This window comes from Malaclemys terrapin, chromosome 3 (genome assembly GCF_027887155.1).
Source record: "Malaclemys terrapin pileata isolate rMalTer1 chromosome 3, rMalTer1.hap1, whole genome shotgun sequence".
NCBI classification, from domain to species: Eukaryota; Metazoa; Chordata; order Testudines; family Emydidae; genus Malaclemys; species Malaclemys terrapin.
Genome location: NC_071507.1, coordinates 135493552 through 135505969, shown reverse-complemented (window position 1 = coordinate 135505969; position 12418 = coordinate 135493552). Strand labels below are relative to the sequence as shown.

At 41.0% G+C, this 12418-nt stretch overlaps 1 protein-coding gene across 1 annotated transcript in view; it reads right to left on the bottom strand.

The window, feature by feature from the left end:
• MMS22L (MMS22 like, DNA repair protein) overlaps positions 1–12418 on the bottom strand; it is a 141594-nt gene that overhangs the window by 29654 nt on the left and 99522 nt on the right. The window contains exon 15 of the mRNA XM_054023847.1: positions 3262–3452. Coding sequence (XP_053879822.1) covers positions 3262–3452 — 191 coding nt within the window. The remainder of the gene's footprint in view (positions 1–3261; positions 3453–12418) is intronic.

The following is a 12418-nucleotide window of genomic DNA, read 5'->3' as shown; positions in this document are numbered from 1 at the left end:
TGTGCTCCACAGTGTCTGTGAGAGTAAGGGGGAGACGTTTATGGTGAGGTTGGAGATTGAGGCAAATCGCCTGGCCACTGATTACGCGCAGCCAGACACCAGGGCGCGCTGTGCATCAGAGAAGCTTTGAAAACAAGTTTTATGACTGGCCAGGCTACGGTGTGAAAGTTCTGTTTGTTTCTCCTTGATGAAAACCCGCCCCCTTGGTTCACTCTACTTCCCTGTAAGCCAACTGCCCTCCCCTCCCACCTTTGATCACCGCTTGCAGAGGCAATAAAGTCATTGTTGTTTCAAATTAATACATTCTTTATTAATTCATCACACAAATGGGGGGATAAATGCCAAGGTAGCCCAGGAGGGGTGGGGAAGGAGGGAAGCACCGGGTGTGGTGGTGGAGGAGGGGAGAAGGGAAGGACAAGGCCACACTGCACTTCAAAACTTATTGAATGCCAGCTTTCTGTTGCTTGGGCAGTCCTCTGGGGTGGAGTGGAGTTCTGATAGCACAGATACCTCTCACCATACAGCGATCAGATCCAGTACCTCCCGTTTGGTCCATGCTGGAGCTCTTTTGCGATTCTGGGACTCCATGGTCATCTCTGCTGATGAGATCTGCACAGTCACTTCTGAGGTCGCCATGCTGGCCAAACAGGAAATGATATTCAAAAGTTTGCGGGGCTTTTCCTGTCTACCTGGCCAGTGCATCTGAGTTGAGAGTGCTGTCCAGAGCAGTCACAATGGAGCACTCTGGGATAGCTCCCGGAGGCCAATACCATCGAATTGCGTCCACACTACCCCAAATTTGACTCAGCAAGGTCAATTTCAGCACTAATCCACTCGTCGGGGAGTACAGAAATCGATTTTAAGAGTCTTTTAAATCGACAAAAATGGCTTCGTCGTGTGGACGGGTGCAGGGTTAAATTGATCTAACGTTGCTAAATTCGACCTAAATGCATAGTGTAGACCAGGGCTCAGTGTCTGGACATACATTTATGCCATCCAGATAACAACAGATGAGACAGAGTTGGTAAATAGGCTCAAGTTGCCACATTCTGGAGCACTGGGAGGTTCTTCCACCTTCCATGATAGTTTCACCTACTCTGATCCCTTGGTCTGGTCCTTCAGCCCTTTTCTTCAGTTTCTGGTCCAGTGTGGGTCCATGTTTGCTTAATCTTTTATACATTTCTACACTACAGAGTCCTTAATCTTTATCCAATTGGCTTTAAGCACATGAACCTTATGGATTTTAGGTAACCGAGTACATTACGCATGTGCAAGCTTCAGTTACCGAACTTCGGTATTTTTCCTGCTGGTTTTGCAGTTTCTGGGTGATGTTGTTTTGTGTCATCTTGCCCTGTGTCTTTTTTGTTTCTGTGTTTTTATTTATCAGTACTTGTTTGTGTATCTACTACTTACAACTCCCAATATAACAACACGTTGATTCTGTTCTGCTGGCAATAACATTTTAAGCAGATTAGAAATTCTATGTAAAAGAAAAATTGGCAAAACTACACTCATACCACCAAAACCTTGGCTTAAGAGATACCTCATCTGTACTCATTCACTGCACATAATTACAAGTCATTAAAATATAGCTATCAAAGCTCTTAATCTTACCATTAACAATTCTTCATTTTATATTTCAATGTTACAAGTCAGTATATGTTATTCTGTGCTACCTTTAATCTATTAGAAAGAGAGGGGAGATACAGAAAACATTAGGATTCTTTAATGTCCACATATCTTCATTCAAAGCTCAGATTTATTTGTAAATCGTTACAAAGAAACTTCATTAGAAATGTTCCTGCGAATGCATCCTGAGGGGTGATTCCATTTTAGGGGCCTTGATATTTAGTTGTTTTAATGGTTTTCCAACACCAGTATACTCTGAGAGAGAGGGGAAGGGGGCAGCATGGTTAAAGCTGCCACTTCCTGTCCCTGGATGTCCACTCCCCACTCACTTGAATAGGAGGGGGAGTAGCAGTGCTGTGGAGGCTGCTCGCTCTCCCATGTGTTGCAACCTTCAATGCAAGTAGCCCGCGCAGTGGGGTAAGGAGTTGCATTCTTCCACATTGCTCCCCTATATCAGTGCATAACACAAGTTACAATTATATCTACAGCACTCTAAGCAGATTTCTAATAGAGGTTGGTTCTCTCACTATTTCATTCTATGAAGATGACGATGACGAAGAAGAAGAAAAACAAGAAAATAGAAGGAGAATGGATTTTGCTTTGGTTTTGTATTGCCATTTTCTATAAATGCCTCAGTGGTGAGAGACCATTATCCTTTCACAATAGTCTCTCTCATTACCATTCTCTCTCAACTATGACAGCACTGCTCCAGTTCAAGGGTCTCTTAGCATTTCCGTTACTGACCTAGTCCTTGAAGCTTATAAATGTAGTTCTTAATTCACATGAAGGTGAAAAAAAAAAAAAAAGACTCCATTTCAATCTGGACTTTTTAGATTCAGGACATCATCATAGCTAGAGATCAGCCCCCTCAAACTGAAACATAGTATTATATTAAAATTTCAGCAAAAATAATACTGCATTTTTATTGAGCCAGATCCTCAGCTGCCACAAATCAGTGTAGCTCCAGGGAAGCCCAGGATCTGATCCAGCATTCTTACTATTCACTGATACACTATCCATCTGTCTGGATTCGCAGTGGTATTTGCAAGATAAAATTCTAGCAACCCAACAGCTTCCAATACAAAATGACCAGTCAGAACAGTCCAATGTAATGTCAGAACGTATCTGAAAGGAAAAATGCTACAAAAAGTGATAATGAAATGTACCTTTTAAAAAATATCTACATAGATGTCAAAACATGATATCAAAATGTGAATTATGTTAAACCATTAGCAATACTGAAAAAGACAAGATGAGAACAAACTTTCATGTAAAGCAATAGAATAGATTTTAGATATAATGTAATGAACCATAAATCATTATCCTTATTTAGATTACAGCAAACATTACAAATATAATTTAAGCTGTCAGTGATGCCAAAAATCAAAGAGTCCTATAGATTCAAAGCACTCCAGTATTATAGATCTGCATCCTATCGACAGAGACAGCAGTTCATTTTTTTGTTGTTGTCAAAATATTTACCACCATTATCACAGAGCTTCGTCTCTACATTTAGGTAGATTTGAGCTACTACACATAAGCAGGAATATGCCAAAACCTCAAAATGAATAAAAGTTTGCATCCAGGGAAATAGCAAAGGAGGCAATAGAAAAAAGGAGCGTCAGTGCTGACCTGCAGCTGTATCTGCAAGCTGTGGAGGAGGCAGTGTCTGTGACATCCTTTGGCTTTTCAAGAAGGGGAAAAAATTTCTCCAGAGAGCACTGGCAACAGCAAGGTGGTGCTCTTTAGCCACTAATGGAAGTTGTGTGTTTGGGCCCGTTTTCCCTAGCTGAGGTCCCTGGATCATACGTTTGTGCACACTCCTAGGGAGAAACAAAAACAACATTAACATGCAATAAATGAAAAAACAGATTTTTTCACAGTTTCTTTAAACTGTATAGTCTGAGAACTGAAGGATCATTTTGTATAATTAAAACCTTTATGCAAGACATTATGCATACTAGTTATTTGATGGATGAATGATGGCATATTAAGCACCATAAAGTTAATGTTAATTACTAATGTCAACCATTAATTATATGCTTTTTAATATGTCAGATCAAAATGAGAAATAGGCCGCTTTAAAATGAACGTTTGCATTTTGCAACTGTTGGCAAGACAAGTGAGCCTTGCTTACAATCCATAGCCAGGCACTTTATTTTTTTAAATTGTCTGTAACAGTGTAAGTGCTGGGTCTGTACAGAAAAAGAGTAAATAATGAAAAATGCCTTTTCTTAATTGCAAGACTTAGTATTAAAGTTTACTTTTTAATTTGGGAAACCTCAGTAGATGCATGGTTGGATAAGAGCAAAGATTCATGTTTTCCTGATGCATTGTAGACAATTAGGTTTGACAGCAGTGCCCATAGCTTTGTTAGTACAGTAAGGACAAAAGTTACAACTATCACACAACTCCCATCTCTTCGTGAGACAATGTGGCATAAATTCAATAATGCACTCAATTTTCTTTGATTCTTCTAGTACCATTCCTGCTACTTAATCTAATTTGGAAGTTGTGACTTTCTAGAGGTTTAATAGAGGTATGTCTGCAGGGAATCAATGTTCTCAGAGAAATGGTGGGGGGGGGGGCAGCATTAATAAATTTGTCTGGTAGACTAGGATAGGAGGCATTACTGCAGTGGGCTGATCAACTAAATAACATGCTTATTAAAAACAATCTGCAGGAACACACTATCATTCCTGTTCCTATTTATCTTCTGGTCAACTCAATTGAGATTGTGCATTAAAGCACAGGCAGCATTATTACATTTGCTTTATTAAATTCTATAAACAGCACTGTAAAGTCAGAGTCAAGATATTTATAAGATAATAGCATAGAGTGAAGGCAGGGAGACTTGCTTTAACACTAATGTTTGTAGACTATAACATAAGAAAAAAAATTAGACAGTCACAGTAGCAAATGTTGCACAAAACTCCTCTCTCTGGCTTCCTAGGTTTTTATTCTATGCTCATCCTAAATATATATATATATATATATATATATATATAAAGTTCCCCACTAGGAAATGTGAAAGAATTATACAACTCATGACACTCATTAGGACATCTGGAATGGAATAATTTTAAATAAAGAGCAGACAGGCAGCAAGGCCTACTCTTAGTATGGTTGGTATTAGAAGTGTTTATCATTATAACAAATTAGTATCCAAAAATTCTCCCAAGCAGATAATTTTAAAACAAAGCATACTAGGTATCAAAGGTAACAGATACCTTATGGCTATCCGCAGGCAGCTATTAGTTTCAATGGGATATACACAGGGAATTTAGTGAATGTTGATTGGTTACACTTAACACACATAATATAGGTTGTGTAATGTAGTATAAGGCATCAAATATTTTGTTGAGAGGATCATGGTCCACACACGAGTGGGAGCCAGAAATTCCTGAATTCTAAGCTCACCTCTAGCATTTAATCCCTCTGTTGCCTTAGACAAGTAACTTACTGAAGTTCACAAAGGGTATCTGATCCATGGTATTGGGGTGGTAATATTTATCTCCACTTTCAAAGGATGCTATGAAGACTAATCAATGCTTGTAAAAAAACGCTTAGAAGATGAATATTCTATTCAGTATAACAGTTGAGTAATCCATTTAAAGAAATAATCTCTAAGTTAACATGCATAAAAAGGTGCTTCTTTGGGATTTTCTCTGACACACACAACAGGTACAGCAACAACAGAAATACAAGTTAAAAAAACAAGTATTTAACAATTTGGGTTTATAACAATATGGCTGAGTTAACTCTGAGCAGATAAAGGGCAAAGGGCTAACAGACTGAGTTAAAAAAATAAAAGAAATTAATGGCTCAAAAAATCTGAATGGTTCCATTTGTTTTAATAAAGGGAGGGAGAATTCCTTTTAGTACAGCAAATAAAATAACAAGAACCAAATTCTGTCCTTACTCACATCTGTACGAACCTACTGATTGGTCCAAAGTCCTTCTCTACTCCTCCAAATTGCCTCCCCAAAGAAAGAGTGTTTGCATCTCCTTTAGCCATCTATGCCTAATGGAAGGATGTTCAGACTTCCAAAGTAAGGTAATATATCGCTGTGTCAGGAGAAGGGCAACATGCACAAATCTGTGTTTATGTTTATTCATAGTGACCTAAACAAACACTTGCAATGAGGTAAATGCTTAGAGTCAATGGGGCCTCAATATGTGCTAGCAGGGGTTTTCAAACTGGGGGTCGGGACCCCTCAGGGGATCACAAGGTTATTACATGGGGGATGCAAGTTGTCAGCTTCCACCCCAAGCCCTGCTTTGCTTCCAGCATTTATAATGGTGTTAAATATATAAAAAAGTGTTTTTATGACGGGGGATGCGGGGTTGCACTCAGAGGCTTGCTATGTGAAAGGGGTCACCAATACAAACGTTTGAGAACCCCTGTGCTAGAGTCAAAGTTCAGTCAGCCACCTCCACCAATAAACAAACCCATTTATTGCAATAACAATATTGATAAACACAGCCACGCTTTTCATTTAGCGGTCTCGACAAATGTGCTCACTAGAAACCTGCTCCACTGCTGAGATCATATACGTTCTGTTTGCCATAGGTAAAACTGTCCTAATAGTTTCTGGAACCATTCGCCATCTCATTACAACAGTCAATAAAAGCTTGGGTTTTTCTTTTGTTTTTGTAATGAATTTTGTATTTTCGCTAAAACAAGGTGTTTTTCTGTTTACTAACCGACAAAATCTGGCTTTAAAAAAGCCAGGGACATTTGTTACTCCTGTTCGCAGCCTGGAGGTTGTGCTGGATAATCCTATAGCAGCAGTGTTCAGGAACACTTTTTACTGTTTGTGCCTGGACAGGAGATTGCAGCCATTTCTTTCAGGTTTGGCCCTTGCCACCAGGATCTGTGTCTTTGTCCCCTCCAGACTAGATTACTGCAATGCACTCTAATTAGGGCTATACTTTGGGTCAATCCAGAAATTTAAACAGGTGCAGAATGCCACAGATTGCCTATTAAATGGAGGTGCATGTCTCCAGTGCTCCATGATCTGCCCTGGCTGCATACTGGCTGAATGTAGTGTTTATTTTGATCTATAAAGGCTTGGGACCCTGCAACTTGAGAGGCTGCCTTGCTGTTTGGATGTGATCAGCAGAGACATTTGTGTCGTATCCCTCTTGATTTAAAAGAAATGGGACCAGAGGTAGAGCATTCTTTGTGAAAGGTCCTCAGCTCTGAAATAGGCTCCCTCCCACAAGCCCCAGGCTTGAAATAGTCTAAATCAGTAAGAGGAATGAGATTTTTTTAGGAAGAAAAATAATCATTCACGTTCACAGGAATGCTAAGGAGATATTTAACAGCTGAGTAAAGGTGTATACAGCAGTTTTAAATGACCTAAAATCAATACTTCCTTACAAACAAATATTAAAACCAACCCTGCCTTTACCTGGTTTCTACTGGGGAAGATCAAGGACTTGGACTAGGCATTGAGATATGTTAAAGGTAACAACCTGGTTAATCCTGTATTAGGTACATGCTGAGGAAGAAACAGAAGATCTGCCACCAAAACTAGCACTTTCCTCCAGGATCCATGTAGATACAAGGGAAACTAGGGAGCCCAACTGTATCTACACATGACTTGTGCTTCTGCATGGTATCTAGCCCTCTCTGCTCTTTCAGTACTGTATCACAGCCCTAGAAACCATGCTGACAGGGACCCAATTCCCCGCAAATAGAGAGGGGCATACCAGCATTGGAGGGGGGAAAAGGTGGTTTAGATATTGCTGACAAGGTCAGCATGAACATACAAATATCCCACAGGGCTGGAGAAAAGAAACCACCATTCTCTGTGGCTCCCCCACCACACAGTTCCTGCTTTGTGTGTGTGGGCAGCACAACCTACGTTCTGCACTCTCCAGCCAAGGCCTACTGCTGCGCTTACAGAAGCAGAGTGTACAATACATTCCGTAATCTGAATGAAATCCAGGAAATGTTGCTCAAAAACTGCCCAGTAATCTTTTTAGGTTGAGGGGTTTAAATAAATAAATAAATAAATAAATAAGGGTAGAACCAGCATCCTTGGACAAAACTAGAAAGACTGGGTTGAGAGACATCTGTATTTTTAAGGCAATAAATGTCCTCGATGCTTAGAATTTCAAATACTAATATCAGTTCTTTCAAAAAAGGCCAGAAGCAGTCAAATGAAACAAAGCATCACTACAGCAAGACTGACAGCTTTGTATGGGTAATAATAGAGGCCTTGTGTCCTATGAGGCACAGTAGGCCTAAATAATGAAGCACTCCCCCTCTCCTGCTCCAAATCTTCTTCCCCTCAGTGCCCCCAGTACAGTATAATCACTACACTATCTCTTATTCAGTCGCTTTGATAGCAAATTCAATGTATTTTACATTGGTCCAAATCTTTGGTTTTCAATATCAGTATTGACAAATAACTGCATCACAGAAGTTGTTGGAGGAAAGCTGAGATTTTATGACAGGAGTTGGGGGGGCAGTTTAGTCTTTTGATACCTGGACTCAGAAAACTGGGGGAGCTGGTTCTGAATTTTTGGCTCCTGTGTGAATTGAGGAGTTTTGATTTGGGGGAAGAGGCTTTACACTGCCTCTTTTGGGCATGGGCAGAAGGGACTTCAAATCTGGAAGTGTGTGGGAAGGGCAGCTATTAGGTTTTCTCCTCTGCACCCTGCCAGAAAATCTGCCACTACATCAACAATGGTGGAAAAGAGCATTACTCTGATGTTTCCGCTAAATGACCAGGAGTGAAATATTTGTCAAAGTTGGCATTATTTAAAGTAGCATCCTTGAGCATCAGTGTTAACAATCCATTGATATGGATGAGGCAAGTGCCTTAAAAAAAAAAAGAAAATGTAGATTCTGGAGTACAATTACATGGCAAATTCAAAACAAAGGGCAATCATTCAGCAATTTATGCAGCCACAAAAATCTTGGCTGCATAATCATATTATATACACAACCTTTGATAACAATGCACTTGAAGCTTGTACGGTATCGCATTTATAACAAGAGCAAAATTCTAAGATCTTTGTTAGAAGGGATAGTCTATAAATTCCATTCACTGAGATAACGGATCTGATCACTCAACAGTATTCTAGAATTTAGTTAAGATTATTCATCCACTTTTACCTTTTTCAAACATCACAAACATCAACACGCCTATGCACTTTTTTCTTTAAGAATTGTTGCTTCTTACAAAGCTTGGATCATGAACAAGTCGTCTACAGAAGTCACAAAAGTTCCTTATTTTTGGCCGAATGATTTAAGTCTACTTCAGTGGCTATGTTTTCATTCAGCATACAACAAAGACAAATATTTTCAAATGAAGACACCCTCCACTGGACTCTGAAATGACCTCTAAAATCATCTACATCTTTTGTTATATTGCTCATGCTTGTCTTGGATTTTTCCCTTAAAAAAATAAAAAGAAAGACAACCAACCCCTTCAGAGATTACTCCTGGTGGAATTCTGGACCAAAACATTAAAAATTCTGGAAAAAAAAACAAAAAACTGTGCACAATATTTTAAAATTCTGCAAAATTTATTTATCAAAATAACACAATATAATCACACCAGTTTCAATTATTTTTGGTCATTTATTTCAAAATACCTGTCAGCAAGTATGTCTGTAACAATTCAGATGACAAAAAAAGATCTAGGAATGTTTTTTTGACAAATAGATTCCTTACTAGGGATATTAATACAGAACTCTGAGTAATAATGCATTTAAACTACAATACAGAATCGTATTTCCCGCACTCCTGCAGAAGCAGTACAAAGGCTTGGGGGAGTCAGGGGTAATGGAGGAGCTCAGGGAGAAGGAAGTAATTGCTGGGAAGGAACCTGGGTGTGAACTTGGAGGGTTGTTGGGTATGGGTGGGAAAAGTATGGAACAGGTTTTTTGGGGGGGGAGAGGGGGGAAGGAGGGCTTGTTAGGGAGCTTCCCCCATGCAGACCCTGGCTGACCCCTAGCCTCTCCCATTCAGTCAGGCACATCTGCCCGCCCCCATGTGTCTCTGTGCCCTCACCCAGCCACTCCCCTGTCCCTATGTCCCTGTACCCCTTCCCCCCGTTCCCATGTTTCTCTGTGCTGAGGGATGCTGGAACAATTTTCATAGTGGGGGTGCTAAGAGCCATTGAATCAAACTGTAAACCGTATATATAATGGAAACCACTTCAAGCAAGGGGGTGCGGTAGCACCCCCAGCACGCCTAGTTCCCAGCATCAATGTCTGTGCCCTCACCCAGCTACTCCCCTGTCCCTATGTAGCTCTGCACCTCCTATCCCTGTCCCCATGTGTCTCTGCACCTCCCTCCCCAATAGCCCTGTGCCTCCACTCCCTTTCACCCCCTGCCCCAGTTTGTCCTCCCCCACTAGCCCTTATGAGCCCCTGTTTGACCCCCCACCTAGCATCCTATGCTGTCTGTCTCCCCCTAGCTCCTATCTCCTGACCTGGCCACAGGTGCTGTGAAGAAGGCAGGCTCTCTCTTCCTTAGCTGGCCGTAAGCTGCAGCTTTGTTCTATCCCCACAGTGCCTTGGGTGGGCAAAAGGCAGAACTGCAGAAGTTATTTTCTGCTAGGGGCTGCTGCTGTTCTTGCATCACAGCACCCTCTGGTAGGCAAAAGGCAGAACTGCAGCAACATTTTGACAGAAGCTTTTTTCTGTGCAAAAAATTAGAAATCTGAGGGGCTTGTTAATTATGCACATGTGCAGTAGCGCAGAATTCGCCCAGGAGTAAGAGACAGAAATTCAAGGCAGCAGCTACAAGCAAGTCTTCATAGCTGCTCTGCAAGCTGTATACCTTTCAATAGGAAGGAGGTCTTAAAAAACAAGCATAAAAAAAAATGGTATACAGAAAGCTTTTTGGATCCCACCTGTAAGTCCCACCTAGACACCTATACCATTGGTTACACATACAATACCTAGAAATTTAGGTTTCAGAGTAGCAGCCGTGTTAGTCTGTATCCGCAAAAAGAACAGGAGTACTTGTGGCACCTTAGAGACTAACAAATTTATTAGAGCATAAGCTTTCGTGGACTACAGCCCACTTCTTCGGATGCATAGTCCACGAAAGCTTATGCTCTAATAAATTTGTTAGTCTCTAAGGTGCCACAAGTACTCCTGTTCTTTTTGCTACAAATTTAGGTATGCCTATTCCTTAAGAACAAAAATTTCCTAGCACATGCAGAGCACACCCCTTTGAAATTCACTTGAGCATGGAACCCTAATATAGGCATCTAATTGCCTATCAGATCAGTTAGACACAACAGGTATAGAAAATTCCACTATGGATCTCAGAATCAACCCTCCTTTTGAGCAGGATGTCAGACACTTGTGTTGAGTGGCAAAGAGGTCTATTGTGGGATTGTTCCAGCCCATGAAGATGTCTGCAAGTATCCTACTCACTGTTTAAGAGAAAACACCTGGTAAGATTGTCCACTACTAGTGTGTTCTGCAATCCAGGTAAATGTATTGCCGCTAGGTATATTCGATGGATGATGTGCCAGTTCCAGAGTTTGATTGATTCCTGGAAGAGTGAGGAGGACCTGATCTCACCTTGTTTGTTGATGTAAAACATGGTGGTCATGTTGTCGGCCATTATTTGGCCCGACTGTCCTGATATCCAATGGAGAAAGGATTTGCAGGTCTTCCAAGTTTCAGGCACTGATGTGAATTCTCCTCTCTCAAGTGGGCCATAGGCCTGTGTTATTTGTTCATCCATATGGACACCCCATCTTTGTAAGAATGCATCCGTGACTATCATCTTTGAAGGTAGAGATGCTCTGAATGGGACCCCTCCTTCCATCATCTCAGGGAGGATAGGACAAAGGGTGGGATGATGAGGGGCATGTCCAAGTGACATTTGGAAGGTGTGAAGACAAACTTCAACCAATGTACAAGAATTGGAGGTGAAGTCTGGCGTGCCACTCTATGAACATACAGGAGACCTTATGACCTAGAAGGGTGCAGCATTACCTCACATCAGTGTTTGCGTTTTTTCTAGCTGAATAATTAGGGAGATGAATCTGTCCTGAGGGAGATAAGCCTTGGATGTGGAGGAATCTAGGATCTAACCTCATGAAAAGGTCAAGCATAACATGCACAGCTTCTGAGATCTGATCAGATTTTCCCCACACCAGACAACTGTCCAGGTAAGGGTATATGCTGATACTGTGTCTTCTCAAGTGAGCTGCCACTACTGATAGCATTTTGGTGAATACCTTTGGTGCTGTAGAGAGTCCAAATGGTAGCACCCAGTATTGGTAGTGGTCCTGTTCCACCGTACATCTCAGATACTTCCTGTGTGACAAAATGATGGAAAAGCAGAAGTATGCATTCTGAAGGTCAAGAGATGCAAACCAGTCTCCTGACTTCAGAGTCAGGGTTATCAATCTGAAGGTGATCATCTAGAATTTTAATTTGCAAATGAAAGTACAGACGTTCTGCAAGGCTAGGGTGGGTTGTCAACCTCTTTTTTTCTTCAGAATTAGGAAACAGTTGCTTTAGAAATCCTCTCTAAGGTGGAAGGACCTCTTCTATTGTTCTGAGAAAGAAGCATGAGAATCTCTTGACACAGATCCTCATGAAAAGGGACAGGGAAAGGGGATAAGGAGTAAGCATCCATGGACCATTGGTTGCTGGTGATAAGAGACCAAGTGTGCCTGAAGTGAGCTAAACGATTTCCGAAGATATCATCTATTTCTGGACTCAATGGAGGCAGGACACAACCTTGGCTGTCACATCAAAATACATGCTTCTGGGACAAGGAAGACTGGGAAGTTTG